At 41.2% G+C, this 20041-nt stretch overlaps 1 protein-coding gene across 4 annotated transcripts in view; it reads right to left on the bottom strand.

Moving 5' to 3' along the window:
* DOCK9 (dedicator of cytokinesis 9) overlaps window positions 1-18515 on the bottom strand; it is a 165131-nt gene extending 146616 nt beyond the window's left edge. For 3 of the 4 annotated variants that reach the window (XM_072994670.2, XM_072994661.2, XM_072994658.2), the window contains exon 1: window positions 18275-18515. In XM_072994670.2, coding sequence (XP_072850771.2) covers window positions 18275-18421 — 147 coding nt within the window. In that variant the 5' untranslated portion in view covers window positions 18422-18515. The remainder of the gene's footprint in view (window positions 1-18274) is intronic. The other variant, XM_020801587.3, reaches the window with a different exon arrangement.
* Window positions 18516-20041: the final 1526 nt, after the last annotated feature.

Raw genomic sequence — 20041 nt, forward strand, 5'->3', positions numbered from 1 at the left:
CCCCATAGCGCTTCAAGCACTCTCTGGGCGGTTTACAAGTTAATTATGCAGGCTACACATTGCCCCCCTCCAGCAAGCTGGGTACTCATTTTACCGACCTCAGAAGGATAGAAGGCTGAGTCAACCTTGAGCCGGCTACCTGGGATTGAACCCTAGGTCGTGAGCACAGTTTTGGCTGCAGTACAGCAGTTTTATATCCTTCTAGCAGCATATTCCAATCATGGGTTTTGTTCCCACCAAGTTTCAGTAATGGCAACAATGTCATACCTGCCCTCACATACTAGGACTTCAAGTTCTCCCTGTTTGTTCCCACGCCTTGAGCATTAGTGTATACTCTGAGCCCTTTATGGCTGACCTTTTGTTTGCTTCCTGTGTCTCATGTTTTATACTTGAGTGTCCCTTCCTTCTCACCACTTCCTTCCTCACTGTCAAGTTCAGTGTCATGGGTTTTGTGCTTTGGGTTTGGCCCTAGAGACTGTCCTCCTTTCCCCTGGAGATTTAGTTTAAAGTCCTTTGGATGAGTTGAGCGAGAAGTCTGCCAAACACATTCTTCCCAGTCCTTGTGAGGTGCACAACTGGAAAAGTTCAGCCTCTGTCAATGAGGTACAGTGGGGGATCCAATTCCTCACCTCTAGCTCCAGAGCCAGATGCCTATACCACTGAGCTATCCAGCAGTTCTTGAGCTAGTTCAGCTATGGCAAACCTATGGCACGCACACCACAGCTGGCGGAGCCCTTTCTGCCAGCACGCAAGCCATAGGTCACCAGATCGCTACTCCTCCCACCCCACACAGCCAAACCTGAGGAGGTGTATGTGTGTGTGTGTGGGGGGGGAGTAAGGAGATCTTGCCTTCCCTTGAATCCTGCAAGCACCGGCAGATGGAAACAAAGGAACATGAGAAAATAACTTGCCTTCCATCTCCCCTCCTGCCTCCCTCTAATGATGTAGGACACCCCCTCTCTCGCTTAAAGGGACAAAGTCCCAGTTGGGACTGGAGAGGAAAAGGGGGCAGCGCTGGAGGCAGGCAGGAGGTGGAGGAGAACAATGCCCCTGCAAGGGCTTCATCGAGTGTGTGTGTACAAGTCCCTGGTGCTGCCAGCGGATCTGGTGTGGGGTCTTAAGGCACCTCCGTGCCGGGATTCCCCCTTTCACCGCCACTTCAGGGTCTGCCGCCGCTGCCGCCACCACTTTGGGTCCGCTGCCACGGCTGCGGCACACCGCCTACTGTTTTAGGGTTTTTTTTCAGTTTGGGCACACGAGCCCAAAAAGGTTCGCCACCGCTGAACTAGCTGATGTCTAAAATCAGGGTGAATTAAAATCAATTATATTTTTTAATTTAAAAATCTGATTTTTTAAAATTTAAATTGAATTTTTAATTTAAATTAATTTTAATGACATGATTTTGGAGGAAAAATCTAGATAGTTTTCTTTTTAAGACACATAGTTCAAAGATTATTGAGCAAGAAACAGAACTTAGTTATGTAGCATAAAGCATGCAATGCAATACTTAACTTTCTGGTAAACCAATTAATCCAACTTATCTAAGCTGAGATAAGACACATTTCTTCACAGTAAAAATGGCATAAAAATGAACAAAGTTCAGGAAAAGACCTTAATCCCATTGTTGTTCTGCAAATCTACGTACAATGAACACACTGATGTTTAGGCAAATACAAGAATATGCATGCTATATAATGTTATTGTTTTAGTTGAATAAAACAGTTGTTCTCCAAATAAGAGTGACTAACCTATTAAACTAGAACCTGTTCTGATATAGCTGTTTTATTCATATTTATTATTCTAAATATGAAATCTTCATCTGGTTGCAAATATTAGAGATTATAACTACCAGCAGGAATGAGTCTCTACATTTAAAAATAATGATGTAAACTGAGTCTTAATGAGTAGCGGTTTAAATCATGATTTAAATCAGTTTTATTTAAATACTTTTTTTTGTAAAGCGTGTTCTTTCAGTATTAGAAGAGGCAGCCATGTTAGTCTGTGCTAGCATATCAAGCCAAAAAGAAAAGAAAAGAAATAACGACAACACAAACATTGTGGAACCTTAAAGACTGTTATATTCTAATGTGAGCTTTTGTGAACAAGTCCACTTCCTCAGATATCAGTAATAATCTTCTGACAAACTGACTGAGCTGTCAAATGCACCTTAGAATGGTTTTGCATTGAGCACATGCGCATATTTTAAATATTTGGTTTTAAATATCATACTGAAGCTTAGAATCCACTGAATGAGCTACAACACTTCCAAATAAGCATGCATAGGATTAAACTGCACATCTTCCACATGTACAAACATTCCTTCCTGAGAATATAATCCAATTTGAATTAGAAGGATTCTGTAAATTTTAGACAGAAGAGAAAGTCCGTGTAGCAAAAGATATCTTAAAATAGCTCCACAACTCCACTATTCAGTTCTTAACCAACTTAACTGATTAATCATGAGGCAAGTCAATTCTGATTTGTAGCAACTTTTTCCAGTGTTTTCTAGGTATACTCAGAATTGGTTCCCCATTTTCTTCTTCTGAGCTGGCTCTTTCCTGAGAGATATATTGGAGATTCAAACCTCTGGATCTAAAAAGCTACACAAACAGCTTTTGAAAAACTACTATGAATAACAACACCAGCAAAGTTATGATTATCTACTCAATCAATTCACTCATAAAGCTAGTTCAAATCATAACATGTATGACACCCATCAGTGGGGTTTGACAATTTTTAAAGATATACCACATGTTCTAATTGCTTTTCAGTTGTTTTCTTTAGTTTTCAGCTACATTCCCAACAAAGTTTACAAAAAGAAGAGACCCATTAAATATATAAAAAGCTAGAAGTTTTTGGAAAAGGCAGTGTAAACTAATAGATCCCCAGAATTATAATACCATTTTAGTTTTACAGTAGGAAAAAATACAAAACTGTCCTCTGGATTCATCAACACAATCACTTAAGGTTTACTATAACCCTGGTTCTCAAAGTAACTATTAGATATGTATTTAGAAAACTAAAGCTTGATATTTTCAAGAAAGTATATCATATAAAAGTACGTATACCAAATCCTAAATATTTTCAGGATTTTATAATCAGATTTTAATTGCAGGATTTAAAAAAATCTTCAGCTTAAAATAAAACTTATAAGGCTTATTCACAGTACTTGTGGATTAATTCATGTACCAACAAGCATGACAACTCGAAGTTGTAATACATGCCTTGACTTTTAGGCTTGCAAGCAATAAACATGATCTCAGACACTGTGCTTATTTGCAACTTAGCCTTTATGCACCTAAAGTGGTGCCCTGCAAGACGATGTTAATTCATGCCATTGAAATCGCTGTCTTGTGAAAACATTGTCTTGCAAAAAGCGTTTCCCCATTGGAATGCACTGAAACCCGTTTAATGCGTTCCAATGGGGAAAAATCATCGTCATCCAGCGAAAATTGCCCATAGGGAAGCTGCTTTGCAAAGCACCAATCAGCTGTTTTAAATCGCTGTCTTGCGAAAAACGGACCCGAAAACACCTGTTTTGTGAAGATTGCCCCTAGGGAAGCCATTTTGCAAAGCCGACAATCAGCTGTAAAAATTTTCGTCTTGCGAAAAAACAGTCCGCAAAGCATGGACCAAACTGTCATCCAACGAAATTCCCCCATAGGAATCACTGTTTTGTGAAGCAAAATGGCGGTCGCAAAACCTCGTCATCATGTGGATTCATTGTTTTGAGGGGTACAGTGGTGCCTCGCTTAGCGACGTTAATTCGTTTCGCAAAAATCGCTGCAGAACGAAAACATCACTATGTGATATTAAAAAGCCCATAGAAACGCATTGAAACCCCTTCAATGCGTTCCTATGGGCTTAAAACTAACCTTAAAGCGAAGATCCTCCATAGCGCCGCCATTTTCGGTGCCTCTAAAGCGAGGAATCCGTCCCTAAACACAGTGAGCGGCCATGTTTTTTTCCGCAGCCATTTTGAAACCGCCAATCAGCTGTGCAAAAATGGGGGCTTTGTGACGATCACTTCCCTGTGATCATCGCAAAGCGAAATTTTCCCATAGAGAACATTGCAAAGCGATCGCTTTTGCAATCGCAAAAACAGCGCCACTAAGCGATTTCGTCGTCAAACGGCGCAATCGCTAAGCGAGGCACCACTGTAATTGTCTTGCGAGGTACCACTGTACACTGTTTCTTGATATTTCCCTTCCAATCCCTTTCTTTGCAATTCAGAACAATGAAATCAGGACACTAGAGGATAATTATAACATTTTCCTCTACACTTTCCATTTGAGTTAGAGACATCAGTTAGCAGCTGCAGGCCATATTCTGGATGGGAATGAAATGGATAGGCACAACACGTGGATGTAGGATGAACAGATATAACGGTGGCAAGAAGGGATTAGGGCAAGTATCCACATCATTATGGGGTGAAATATAAAATAATGAAAAGTACACAGGTCTATACTTACAGAATGAAAACAAGCATGGTTAAGTTTTGCAGTATGTTTGAGAATGAATTGAATATTTAGAATTTTTAAGCAAAGCATGTATGCTAGCATATTTTCATAATAGTAGAATAGTATTGCTTTCTTTACTGTTGTAAAACATGCATAAGCATATATTAAATATTCAATGTAAAATACACTTTACAAAAATTGGTTTGGAGAATTAAATCAGTATCTGGTTCAAATTAGCATTCATGGAATGGCAACTGTGGAAGCAGATAGGGCCAATTAGTGCAGTGCTCAGCCTGTGCCTGGTCGTGCAACCAGGCATGTACCCAGCATGTGTACAACATGCCCAGCACTTCATCAGTAGCAACATTTATAAGTGCAACTGTCATTGCGATGCAGCTATTCAAACAGGATACCGATCTTCAAATTTAAAAGCTTATACTAAGAGCTGACACTTCACAAATCCCAGCTTCAGTGTTAATGTTTTTTTTTTCTAGAAATAAGATTGGGTTGGAAGATCATGGGAGTGGAAGTAGGAAAGCATTAAGTTGCATAGTGAGAGACTGGAGAAAATGTTTCCAACTTATGGGCACAAAAGTGTATATAATTAAAAGCCTATGTTTAAAGCTGCTATAAATCAGACATGTTTATCAAATTTTTCTGAAATTATACCATTGATAGATGTAAATTCCCATGCCACATTCAGACAGGATACATCTGCTTAATTTCACAACAGCAAACCTACAGATGTTACCAAAACTACACAAGAGTTTTATGTTTGTATTATGGGGAATACGAAGCGCGGCATCACAGGTGCCACGGAGGTCCATTCCCTTCCCACAGGCACTTCCCTGTCTTACTGCAGTGCTGACCACTCCAGCAAGGAGGAGGGATGATGAGTCTCCCCACTCAGCTGCTGGACTGGTCAGCAGCACAGGGATGCGTGGAAGCGCCAGCCAAGCTACTTCCACGACTGGCACACTGTTACCAACAATGGCCGTACATGCTACACAAAGCCCAATGAATGGAGTACCTGATTCTGTGGGGAGGGTCAAAAGGGGCCGGCCACCTGTGATGGCAATATTCGTATTTGTCTCCAATATCCCATGTCTAACCACATATAGTGGTGCCTCACAAGACAAATGCCTCGCAGGACAAAAAAACTTGCAAGACAAATGGTTTTGGCAATGAGGTTGATGACTCGCAAGACAAATGTTCCTATGGCTGTGCTTCGCAAGAAGAATGTTTTCCGTTTTTTCTTCCTGCCCCATGTTTGCTGATTTTTAAATGTTTTTCTATGATGTGTAAAAAGTTAAAGTTTTTTATTGAAATTTTTGAAATCATCTGCACAATATGTATGGCTTTAAAGAGCACTTAAATAAACCCTTTGTAAACCAAATTTTACTTTGTTCTGACTTTTTTTGCCCATAGGAACACATTAATTAGATTTCAATGCATTCCTATGGGAAAACACGTTTCGCAAGACAAATTTTTTGCAGGACAACATTAACTGCAGAACGAATTAAATTCGTCATGCGAGGCACCACTGTATTTATATTTTGAAAAGAAATTATTTCAGTGTTGTACAAATCAACTCATAACACAAAAAATAAGATTACAGTACGTCATCATGATCTAGTATAGTATAAAACCCAAGAAGGGACAATAAAATATAAGAACGTTACAAAAATTGTCATACAGCAGATAAACATCAGAGCACAGAGATCAGAGTAGTAAATCTTTAATTACTGCAAATGCTTAGAATATATTAATTAACAAAGTACAAAAAATGTTGGTCTGGGATCACAAAGATAACAACGTGGGTGCCAGGTAATCTTTCCTAAGGAGAGCATTCCAAAGCCAGAGGGTTACCACCAAAGAAGCTCTTTTACCACTTCCTTCAAAACCTCAGATTGAAGTGTCAAACAAAAGGCATTCACATATGACCTTTAAAGACAAGACAGATGCATACAGAGGAGGCACTCTGTTAGACACCCAAGTCATGTAGATTCATATACCTGTAGTTCAAAATGAGCATTCTGAGTTGGATCCACAAACAACATAGAAACTAGGGAAGGTTAGAGACAGCAATCAGTGTAATTAGATAATACCTAGTCTCAGCTATTTCAAATTCACATTTTATATTAAGCAAAATTTCCATTCTGCCTTCAAACAAATAGGAAGTTACCACAAAATGAATCACTAACTAGATTATCCAGCTCCCAGAGCAATGCAAACAGAGAATATACCTTAATCCAGGGTTGGTCCAGATGTTATTGGACTGCAATTCATATCAACATAAAAAGAATGCTGACAGCTGCAGAGGACTATACTATGCCCACGTCTGACTTAAACACTGAATGTCCCCATGAAGGTCTCTGCCGTTTCACACAGAAAAGGACATAGGAGGAGCCTCCTCAAACAGTGAAAAAGCCTTGTGAGTACAGTTGGGCATCCCCTGGACAACAGAATGCAGCTGGCAAATCCTTCCCTTCCAAAAGCACTGTACTGGAACAGAACAGAACCCACCCATTTTATGAATGCCAATTCGCTGGACGGATGACAATTGAAATCAAGGAGAACTTTCTGCGCACATCTAAATTCTAATCGCTTCTGGTCAAAAATAGTCTGATTGTCTTGATACACTGTATTTCAACTGCTTTTTTTATTTTGCCTCTACAGTATTTCACATGTGCCCATGATTTTGAATTGCGCAATGATTCAAACGAATAAAAAAAGAACATCGAAATTTTGTTTTTGTTTCTACTAGTTGCAGTTGTTTTAAAAAGGGAAGGTAAATAAGTCCAATCTATCTATAAAATGCATATCAAAATGTTAAGAAGAAAAGATCAACTCAAATAAAATAGTCTGAAACCATAAAACTTTTGTATTGCTCACGTATTGCACACTCATGTATTGCTTATTATCATACATACATAACCTTCTTACTGCAAGGAACCATTTTTAAGACTGTCAGTATGCAGTACCGGCCTTTTCAGGTCCTCCATTTGCCAACCAAATACTGTGATGCCATGAGGTTTGAGGACCTTGGGAAGACTATCATTACAATTTCAAGATTCAGTACTGCTTGAATACAGACTTTAGAGCCAGTATTCAAGCAGCACTGAAGCCTGCAGAGGGGAAAGTAAGGGAAGAAAGAGTCACAGTATCCACAGTTAAGTGCCAGCATCATACTGATTTCAAATCAATGTTTGAAAATTTTAAATATTTTCTCATTCCAGCCAATTCTTTTAATCATCAAAGCACAACATACAAAACCAACACAAAGTTTTGATCTCAACTAATTAAGGAGTTCCGGAATCACATTTTTTTTACATTCTGATGATTATGATAAATCCTATGATTATGATAAATCCTCCATATGTTAAAAGGAGCATTTTCCTTTACACACATTCTACCTCTCAAACTCAAAAACTAGGACATCCAGTGTGAAGGATCATCCATCTCTGTAACACATAGCATTCTAAAGCACAGAGGAAACAGAAGTTTTATTTTCTATTACTTCCATATACTAATCCACATGTGTCAAACTCAGGGCCAAATCCAGCCCGCCCACCCGTTTCATGTGGCCCTCACAGTGTTGCCTGCTACTGCGCAGTATACAGTGGGGTCTTGACTTAAGAACGGCTCGAGTTAAGAACATTTTGACTTAAGAACCACTCTCATAGGAAAATATTGACTTGACTTACATACTTCGATTTGAGTTAAGAACTAAAAGAAACCACGTGGGAGGCAGGGAAAGTGTAAAATTTGAACTTTCAGTTAACTGTTGGCCAGTGAAAAGGGTGCCTGTCTGCTTCCTCACTCCTCCCAGCGTTTAGAGAGTGGATTGGGAGACAGTCTTCAGACTGCCTGGTCCTGTACTGCCTGGACTGTATTTTCCCTGCCTTCCCTGAACCTTTCTTGACCTAAGAAAAAAAGAAACAAAATATCCCCCTCTAGTGGTCGAAGGCGGAATAGCAGCTTCCCATTAGTTTCTATGGACGGAAAAGAGCAGATACGGATCAAATGGTTTTCAATGCATTCCTATGGGAAATGCAGATTTGACCTGAGAACTTTTTGACTTGAGAACCGCCTTCCAATATGGATTAAGTTCTCAAGTCAAGACCCCACTGTACAATATGCAGGTGCTTACTCGGTCACCCACCATGCTCCGCAAGGATGCTGGGAATCCACCCAGCGGGACTTCTAATCCCAGCATTCCAAGCAGCGAAGAGTCAGAAAGTGCAGCCGCTTGGGCAGCATACAGCACCATGGGAAATTTAGTCCTCGCTATTGCCAATTCCCATTCTTATCTGCTTGCCATTATTTCTAGACTTTGATCACAGACTTACTTTTAGAGCTAGCTATTACTCATGCCATTACTAAAACCAGTAACAATCAAATGAGGATTATATTTAATATGATAAAGAGTAGATACATTTATATAGTCTTAGAAATACAACAGACCCTTTGAGGGCAACCATAATGCCAATGTGGCCCAAGATGAAATTGAATATGACACCTCTGTACTAATCTCTGCTGGAGTTTTATTTACTTACTACCTGTGGTTTGTTTAACTAGGAGGAACTATTCTGGACTGCAGTGATTGTCTATCTGTATAGCTGTAACCAAATGTTCCTTTCACCCTTTGAATTCAAGGAGAGTTACACCTCTCTACTGAGTGCTTTTCTCTTCTCTTTCCTCAATTGGAGGCATCTTGTTTGCTGTTGAACTGTTTAGCTGGTTGCTAAGTATGTGTGCAGTAAAGGAAGTCCGTAATTAAAAGATGCAAGTAAATAATTTTTTTATTTGTAATACCAATGTCTCAGAGTGTGTTATTGAGACTAAGTGACAATTAATGAGAAAGGAGTGGGACTATGGAGAACTTGTAGTGATTCTCCTCTGTGGATCTCTGTACCTCTGCTGCATAGCAAAAGAGAATTTTAACAGAAATTCAAAACTTTGAAACATTCTTAAGCTTCTTCTACAATTTTAATTGCATAGCAACTAGAAACATTATTGGTGTATACTGCTGAAAATGCTAGACAATGTTAGTATATTTTACAGTTTCCACAAATGAACACTCCAATAAAAGAAAATGTAAGTGTATACTATACAGTATATTATATTCCTTAAAAAGTGAAAAATAATTTTAAACAATGTTTTGGATAACCTAATGTGAACAATCAGGAAAAGGCCACATGGTCATGGAAGAAATAAAAATGCAGTAACAGGTGAATCAACCACTAAGAATATCAAACAAACAAACAAAAAGCCAAACATAAACAAAAAACAAATAGCAAGATGATAAATCATCTTCAAGGCATTGTTTGGTTCTAACAATGTGCCTCAAGTTCTTATAGGCAGTTCCAAAATTATATGCTGTTTTTAATGTCCCAAATTCATATGGCTGCAGCACCCCACTGTAAAATGTTTTTATTGATTACAGATCTCTGAATATTAATCATAGGTAACTTCTATTATCATCAACCTTCTATTTGTCATTACAGTTTTTATTCACTTTTCACTCTAATCACACCTCAGATCTCCCAAACTACCACACTCTGTCTCCTTCTCCACTCACTCTCTGACTGACTCCCTCTCTGACTCCACCTCTTTATTACATATCTCTTGGCTCCGCCTCTCAGCAATATTAGCCTAAAATATGAATATTCATAAGTACTTAACATAATAAGGGTGAATGCTACAGTTATATTGCAGACCAACAGATTTATTGTAGAATAAATTCTAGTTTAATACTAAGCAGCCTTTCATTTATCTGTTTGGTAAACAGACTATTAAACAGCAAAAAACAAAAGCAAATTCATTGTAGGTTTAACTTGGGGGTGTTAGTTCTCTGTTTTCAGCAAAAACTCTGAGACATCCAGTGGACACACATGAGATATTAATGATAGGTAAGTGTTAAGTACTTCTTCACACTGTGCCTACACTGTAGAATTTCCTGTCATAAATAACTGTGATGTCCACAAACTTAAGAATGCAACACATGTTCAAATATGGTGGGGTTTGCCGCATTTATAAAATGTTTGAATTTGAAGCATATGACTTTGAAGTATATGCACAAGGATGATTTGACTGTTTCCAGCCTTTTTGCTGCCAAAGCAGCTTTTTTTCCCTTTTGCCTCTGCTTCTACTTTTTCATGCTGGAGGATTCAATCATGTTTTTCAATCAAGGGAAAACAGATGGAGCTTTGAAATACATGAGCGTGTGTGCGCACACACACACACCACATTAGGATTCACCCACCAGCACCATTCAGGTGCTTTTCACATTCAGAACTTCAGATGGAAAGTTCAAGGCGCTCAGCCTGCAAATAAGGAGAAATGGGGGAATCCCAATGTGTTCTGTGCACATATGTGCATGCACATTTAAAATCCCAACTGTTTTCCCTTCTGGGACATTTTCTAACATTCTTTGACATGCATTCATATAAAAAAATACAAGACATCGGAATTTCCTCCCCCCCCCCCACACAAAAATTCATACATCAGAACAAATCCATAGATCATCCACAAAAACCACAAGATCATTACTACCTCCCCCTCACTTTCCCTGCTCTAGTTTTCTCACGCAAAACAATAAAAGGATCATGGAGGAGGGACCAGAGGAAGAAAGAGCAGGCAAAGACAGGACCAGAGGAAGGAAAGAAAGGAGGGGGACTATGGGCAGGAATGATATTCATATCACATAATGTATGAATAGTGGACTCTCAAATCTGCAGCTCCTGTCAACTTCTGCCTGACAGTTAATATGTCAGTACATTACAATAAACATACTGTGTACATAATACAAAATAAAGACAGATTTTGTGTGTTTTAGTGTATAATATTCTTTCAAAGAGCAAAAGACTAAAAACAGACATTCCTCCTTCCAAAACTACTATGTTAGGGTGCTATTACATTGACAAAACAGAAAATATTCCAAGACTAGGACTAACTAATTTGCATTATTTTCCTTTGACTACAAGATAAAAAATTCAAAGCGAATCAGCCTGATGTCCCCCCTACCCAGCATATCTGTTGTTTTTTCCTTCGCTGCAGGGGCTTCTACTTTTTTTAATCAAATGCATTCAAATAGTGTGATCTCTTTCATCAACGTGGAGAGGAACTGAAGCCACAGTGTCTGAAGCCATTCCAACCAGCTACAGCAGCAGTGAGCGATGTAGGGTAGCGGGGAAATGGCTATCATTTTAATCCTTTCTTCCCCACGTCTGCTGGATATGCTTGTTTCCCTTTCTTTCTTTCTTTCTTTCTTTCTTTCTTTCTTTCTTTCTTTCTTTCTTTCTTTCTTTCTGTCTCTCTTTCTTTCTTTAGTTTACTAATCTAGTGCTAGGGCAGCTAAGCAAGCAGGACAGGGGAGAATATAAAAAATATGCAAAGAGCAAGAATTTTAAGGCAAGCTGTGCTCTAACTCTACCTGCTACAAACCTAGACAGCCAGAGCACAGCTACCTTAAAACTTCTTCCTCTCTCAGTTCCTTGCTTTTCCCCTTTCTATTTGGTCACATGGCTGTTCTAACACTAGAATAGCAAACCTTTAAAGGAAAAAGAAAAGAAAGATAAGAACAGGAAGATGGAAACAAGCATATCCAGGTACCAAATGTGGGAAAGAGAGGATTCCAATAGTTAACAAGCTGCAAACACGGCTGATTTCCTCCTCTCTCTCTGCTGACTCATGTAGTTTGCTGAAGCACATTAACCCAGGAAAATCCAACTTCCCGGGTGCAACTTCGCAGCATTTTCCCCACAGAGTAGTTCTACCTTTACTCAATTACCTTCGAATATAACTTTTATCTTTAAAATTGTCTCTAACATTTTCAGAAATTAGTCTGTAACAAATCAAAATTTTGCTATTTTTCATCTGCCTGTTTGACTAAGTTTGGAATTTTAGCCTCTATACTGAGAACATTTTGAGGCTGAAATCCTGTTGCATAGCTCTGTTTGCAAAACCCCACTGATTAAACATTTTCTTTGCTGATTTCAAGGTGCAAACTTCACCACTTTGACTAAGTCACATGCACCCTAATATCAACTTTACTCTGATTTGCTGCTTATGGTGTCGTGCACAAGGAGCTGTGTAATAGGACTTCAGCCCAAGCCACCTATTGGACATCCTCTGGTTGAATTTCACTATGTAGCCACCAAAAGATTTCATCATCCTGATTCAGTTTCCAAAACATTAGCTAGCCCTCCCACATATATGATGAGTATCCCCTGCTACTCTTTCATCCACATCATTGACTAAGATACAGTACTGGAGAACACTGGGCCTTATGACAGAAAGCTATCACGCTCAGTTTGTAACTTTTCTTCAGGACAAAGAGGTGAGCACTCTTTGGCTGTGACCCATTAACACTCACAATCTGTATACAGTGGTGCCTCGCACAACGAGTGCCTCACACAACGATAAATTCACACAACGATGGCTTTTCCTGAAAAATTTGCCGCCTCACACAACGATGTTTCCTATGGGGAATTTTCACACAACGATGTCCCTTTTCGCTCCTGTAAAAGTGCCTTAAACTGTTTGAAAAGTGTTTTAAATGCTTGTTATCGTTAGCCCACCTCCTGAAACCTATGCAAACTTAATTTGGTGTTGCTCTGAGGCGTCCTTAATTTTTGGTGATTTTTTTGTTTTCTCCATTGAAAGCCATTGGCATCGATAGTCCAGCTTGTGAAACGTACGCAAACTTAATTTGGTGTTGTTCTGAGGCGTCCTTAATTTTTGGTGATTTTTTGTTTTCTCCATTGAAAGCCATTGGACTCCAATGGCTTTCAATGGAGAAAACAAAAAATCACCAAAAATTAAGGACGCCTCAGAACAACACCAAATTAAGTTTGCATAGGGTCCAAGAGGTGGTCTAACGATAGCAAGCATTTAAAACACTTTTGAAAGAGTTTAAGGCACTTTTACAGGAGCGAAAAGGGACTTCGCAAACCCATTCAAATGCATTGAGTCGGCTTCAATGCATTTCAATTGGGGAACCGCGTTTCCCTCAACGATGTTTCCTATGGGGATTTTCACTTAAGGACGGCAACCCGTTCCAATTGGAACGGATTAACCGGTTTTCAATGCATTCCTATGGGAAATGGTGTTTCACAGAACGATGTTTCACAGAACGGGTTTTTTTTTGAACCAATTTACATCGTTGTGCGAGGCACCACTGTATAGTATAAATGTATCATAAGGAACTTTGTCTGATATTAAGATACACTATGTTCACAGCATTCCTCTAATCCAGGCGTCTCCAAACACATCATATATATTCACACATTTTCACGGGCCAAAGGAGGGAAGGGAAACCCAAGCAATCGCCCACGCCTGCTGTCTTTGCAAAGACAGTGGGGTGAGGGTTCGCTTGAGTCCCCTTTCCCTCCTCTTCCTATGACCAGGCTGGATAAAAAGGCAAGGTGGGCCAAATGTGGCCTGTGAGCCGTAATTTGGAGACCCCTGCTCTAATCTATCAAGCTTCTAACTACGGTGGCGCCTCACAAGACGAATTTAATTCGTTCTGCAGTTAATGTTGTCCTGCGAAAAATTCGTCTTGCGAAACGTGTTTTCCCATAGGAATGCATTGAAATTTAATTAATGTGCTCCTATGGGCAAAAAAAGTCATAACAAAGTAAAATTTGGTTTACAAAGAGTTTATTAAGTGTTCTTTAAAGCCATACATATTGTGCAGATGATTTCAAAAATTTTAATCAAAAAACTTTAACTCTTTACACATCATAGAAAAACATTTAAAAATCAGCAAACATGGGGCAGGAAGAAAAAACGGAAAACATTCTTCTTGCGAAGCACAGCCATAGGAACATTTGTCTTGCGAGTCAAATACCAAAACCATTTGTCTTATGAGTGTTTGTCCTGTGAGGCATTTGTCTTGTGAGGCACCATGTACAGATAAAATTAACCTGGCATAACTTGATTTTGATAACCTATGCCTATTTTTAGTAATCACTGTGCTCTCTTTTTAATTGCTCACAGGTTCATTAATCCTATCATTTGTGTACCCTGTCTTAAGTCAAATGGTATAAATTGGGCAACTCAAGTGTCAACTCCTTAACTAGTGGCAATTTGTCACTACAATTTACATTGCATGACTTACACCAGCATACATCATTAGGATTCTGGTCCACTGGTTGTAGAACCTTTCCTGTATGCTAAGATGATTGGTTGGTAATTGCACAGATCCTCTTCTAGATCATTTTTTGAAGATGGAGACATTTTTCCACATCCAATTTTCAGAGACCTAATTTATTCTCTGGATAGCCAGTGTGGTGTAGTGGATAGTGATGGACTAGGGCTCTCGACAACTGGGTTAAAATCCCTGCTTAGCCATGGAAACTCAGTGGGAGAGTGAAACTGATAAAACCACTCCTTAAATATCTCACTTATCTCAAAAGCCCTGTGAAGGTTGCTTTACGTCAGTTCTGACTTGATGTCACGGAACAACAATAAAACAGAAGAACTGATCCCAGAATGATGAGACATCAGCATGCATCCAACATGTGTTAATGCTTATCAAGTGCTCAACAGAATCTTCAATAACTTGTTTGTTGTTGTTACACGTTATCAAGTTGGAACCGATTTACAGCAACCCTACTAGGGCTTTCAAAGCAAATGCAATATTTAAGGAGCGGTTTTACCAGTTCCACTTCCTCAGTGAGCAGGGATTCCAATTCTGTTCTCCAGAGTCCTAGTCCATTACTCTATCCACTACACCCTAACTTAACCTTTATTTGATTGATACCTACCTGTAAACAGAAGAACTATGCCTCAAATATATCCTAGATCATTTAAAATGATGCAAGTTGTATAATTTCAACCTTGCTACTTGTCAGAGCACCTCACCCACAGAGCAACCTCCGGTCTCATCTGTACTTCCCAAGCTATAATGCTTTAGATGACTACTCCAAGGGAAGCCAGAAAATCCACTACGGTACTAGTAACCGGCCCTTCTCAGTGGTGACCGCCATGTTATCTCTTCCTATGAAAGTATGTCAGGCATTAACCCTCCCTGGCTTCAGGCTGAACATTTTTATTCATTTCATTTTAAACAGCATCCATTCCTGCAAGCTAAACAGAAAAATAATCACTGAGAATGACATAGTCACAACACCAAGAGCCAAAATTCACAACTACACTCGAGTTCAACACAGTAGTTGCACTTTCCTAATAGTGAATACGTCATCTCTGAGACACTAAAGTTTTGCCTACTGCAATATGGCTTGAACAATAGCACATACAGTAATTGTTTTTTTCTGCTTGTGACCAAAAAAAGATACCATACTGACCTACCTGCCAGAGGTTATTCACCTGTGACCTTCTGGAATGCTAATGGCAACTCTGGGGACTCAATATTTTCCTTAATCACCTACAGTGGACCCTTGACTTACAGACGGCTTGACTTACAGACTTTTTGAGTTACAGACTTCTCTGGCCGCAAAATTTAGGTTTGACTTGCAGACTGAGATTTGACTTACAGACCAGAAAAAAACCAAAATGGAACAAAAACGGCCTGTTACGGGATTAATCGGTTTTCAATGCACTGTAGGTCAATGGAGACATGACTTACAGACTTTTTGACTTGAGAACCGCCTTCCAATACGGATTAAGTTCTCAAGTCAAGACCCCACTGTACTTCCCTGTCTATTCAACTTGTGGTAAATTGTGATAAATAAAAACAATATACTTGAAATCAGAAACATGTCTTTCTTGGGAAAAGTAGGCTTTTGTTTCTATCCAGAGTAGGTAAAAATCAATTTTAAAAAAATCTAATTGATTTAAACCATGCCTTAAATCAAATCCACCCTGTTTCTATCACAGACACTCAGGTTATTTGACAAAATAATTGATGAACCATAAAATAAATCAGAACCACTGATTAAATAAATACTCTAATAATATAACCCAATCATCCAAGATGATTATTAATGCGGAGCAAAATATTCCTTAACCTATGTGGTGAACACAAGATGAGAAGAGAGCACACAAATACACTGTTAAGGAAGAACTCAAGACAAAAATAAAGACTGCCCAGTTAACTTAAAAAACCAGTTCAGGTTTTGGAATAGTGTTAGACTAGGACTCCAGACAACTGTCTCTTTGTCAATTCTTTCCATGAACCTTATATTTAAATTATACTACAACTGCTATTTCAGGTCTGAACAGGTGGATGGAACAACAATTAAACTGTCAACACACACAATTACTGACTGTTCCATCTTTGTCCCACCCAAGTTAAAAGGGACATTGGGGCACAAAAAGTAGGCAGGCTATTGTCACAATAACAAGAATACATTTTACTCTTCCAAAATGGCTGGAGGCAGGATGAACAACATCAGATAAAAACTTAAGAGACTTTACAACTATTACATAAATACACATTTTAAGGGGTAGATTCAAATCTTGATTCATACAGCTGTGCTGGAAGAAGCACACTCCCTACTTCCACCTCTCTATCACATCCCTTGAAAATTATTTTAAAAAAAGGACAAGGGGACCATGAAAAATGAACTATGGTATGGTGTAGAGGTAGACTGGCCAAAATTATGCTGAAGCACTATCTATGCGTGGAACCTTTACAGCAACAGAACACACAGAGAACACACTATGACTCTGGATAGGGCAGTATTTAAGAGTACCTTATGTCTTATGTTTTGTCTTTTTTCAAAACCCATCTGAAGATCATACAGGAACGTTTTTCGGATTGCTGTTAACGTTATTTTTGCATATACAACATGAAATTCCCCCACCAAACTTTTCCCATTCATTCATTCATTCATTCATTCATTCACTCATTCCTGCAGGTTGCGGGGAAGGAAGCGAAGGCGGGATTCCGTGTGAATGGACGGAAGTTTTTTTACAGAGAAGGAAAAAGAGCACGTCTGGAGCAGCTAGCAGATGGAAAGACGCCTCCTCCTTCCCGTTCCTGTACAGTCAGTATCCCGACGAAAGGAACGGGAAACACAAGGGATCTGGGCAACGGGAAACAGGTTTTTCCATTCAGGCAGGCGAGGAAGAAAGTGAAAGAAGAGGGAAAGCCCAACCGGAAGCAGGCGCCCCCTTTTTCTCCCTCCACCCAACCAAACGCTCCTTTAGCCGGCGATCAGGCGAGGCCCTGGAATGAACGATAGGCAAAGGGAAAGAAACTTATGCTGGGGGGGGGTGAAGAGCAAAAAGGGAGAGTGGGTATGTCAAACATGGACCTCTCCTTGTTTCCCTTCCACCCCGCGGCCACAGCGATCCTTCACAGGCTTACCTGGAGGTGGGGAGGGAGCCTCGCTCCGTGCGGGGAGACTTGACTTTCTCCCAGCAGGAAGAAGCGAGGACCGCGGGGGGGGGGAGGAAACTCCATTCCCCCGTCAACAGGCTTACTCCCGAGTAGACACCCTTAGGGCCTGGCCGCATAACCTCAAAGGAGGCCGGCGGACAGAAGAGAGACGAGGCACCCCAGGTTTCCACAACACACACACAAAACACCCATCCCGACCCTCAAAACTTCAGTGCTGCTTCCCCAACCAAGCCCATGCGTGCGTGGGAAGGGGAGAAGGAGCAGACCGCCCCGCCGCTCCTTCTACCCACCACCTCTGCCTCCCACCTGAGAAGGCCAAGGTAAGGGGAGAGGGAGAAGGAGTGCGTGTTTGGGAACCCCATCTCCTCAGGTGCGCTTCGTGCGCCACGCAGGCACCTCTCCCTCCCTCTCTCTCCATCCCATCCCATCCCTCCATCCATCCCTCCCTCCCAGGCGCTTTTTCCCTCCTCCTCTTCCTCCTCTCCCTCCCGTCACTCACCACAAGGACGGAGCCTCGCACCACCTCCGAGACGCTCTGCCTCAACTCGGCGGCCGTGCCCGGCTTGCTCAGCGCCCGAGTGAACTTGCGAGTCTCCGCGGGCACCAAAGGCGACTGAAAAGGCACCGCCGCCGCCGTCGTCGCCATCTCGGCAGTCCTCTTCTTTCTCCACAAGCCCAATTACCTAATTCCTGATGTGAGCCTGTTCTCTTCCCCCCCCCTTTCCCCCCCCCACACGCCTTCTGGGACACCAGCCCAGTCCTGCCGCCGCCGCCGCCGCCTCTCTAGGCGCAGACTGAGAGCGGCTCTAGAGTCCCATCCCCCTCCCTCCCTCCCTCCCTCCTCCAACACGCAGAGCTCCCAGTCGGTCAGTCACACTCCGGTGTCGCAGCTAGTCTTGGCGCCGGCCCGGCTCGTGCTGCCACTCCTGTCAGGTGACCCCAAGCCACCCACCCCTCCCGCGCTACACAGTGATCGCGCGCTGCCCCAAACACTGGCACGCGGGAGGGGGCGGGAGAAAGTGCGAGGGGAGAGACGTATCGCCTAAGCCGATTGGCCCGAGGGAGGACGAAGGGGCGTGGCTCCGACGTCCTCTCTTTTCTTCCTCCTCCCTGCTGCCCCCCCCTCGCCCCGTACGTGTTCTATCTGTAAGAAAAGTAAAGTATGTACGCTGCCGCCGTCTCTCACTTCTTAGGCCGCACCCGATTGGACCTTGCGTTACCTGTGCGGCTGCTCTTGCCTTTTACCACACGGGTTCCCTGCCCCTTATTGGCTCTGCCTAGAGCTCCTTGGGGCGTGGCCAGGGAAGAGCGGAAATTCCATCCTAGCCTTCCAGGCAGGCAGGCGTTCGCCCTCTTCTCTTTCTAGTACGGCTGCGGGCAGGTCATCCAGCGGATGATGGCAGCGATGCGGGGATGTCCTTGGCAGCGAGCAGCGCCTGCCGGCTTTTTTTTCCCTCCTGGCTTTCAGAGCAGGCAAGAGGGAGACATGGCACACATTCCACCCCGGGGAGGCGAATTTTCATAACAGTTATATTGTCGTTTAAGGCATGATTGCCTTTTTTCCCCCAACAGGAATTCCAGTCTAATCCACCCATGTTTCAGCCTTTGACAGTTAATGACGTTAATTTTGTTTATGAAAAAGGGAGCGTTTTCCCATGAGCTATGAAGGTATATATCGCCTGAGAACTCCAGAGTATGCACAGTTTTTTTAATGTTCTAGAAAGAAGGAGAGTTTTGGAATTTAATCCGTAATAGTTTAAAGTAGTAAAAACTAGATACTTTTCTCCTTGTGCAACACAACGAGGCACCCTCTCAGTGTACAAGGCAAATGTTCCCTAAACATGTTATGTTTGAGTTACAACCGAAATTCTGTCCCTGCAGAATGGAAACAGGATAGGTAGCATTAGCGGTTATTATGGAAATACTTACATTTACAATAGTTTGTATTTACCTACTTTCAATAGAGTAGAAGCTACCCCCATATCAGCTTCTTGGAGCGGATCTGTTAAGATTTCTGCTCCAGTTTAATAAAAATAAAAGCAAAAAGGCACACATACACCCAAAATTTGTTGTTATGTCCCATCAAGTCGCCTCTGACTTATGATGACCATATCAATTAGCAATCTCCAAAATGTCCTCAACAGCTCTGCTCAGGTCCTGCAAACTCAAGCCTGTGGGTCCTTTTAGGGAGTCAATCCATTTCATATTAAGTTTTCCTCTTTCCTGATGCTTTCAACCTTTCCCAGCATTATTGTCTTATCCAGAC

This window comes from Pogona vitticeps, chromosome 3 (assembly GCF_051106095.1).
Source record: "Pogona vitticeps strain Pit_001003342236 chromosome 3, PviZW2.1, whole genome shotgun sequence".
In the NCBI taxonomy this organism is placed as follows: domain Eukaryota; kingdom Metazoa; phylum Chordata; class Lepidosauria; order Squamata; family Agamidae; genus Pogona; species Pogona vitticeps.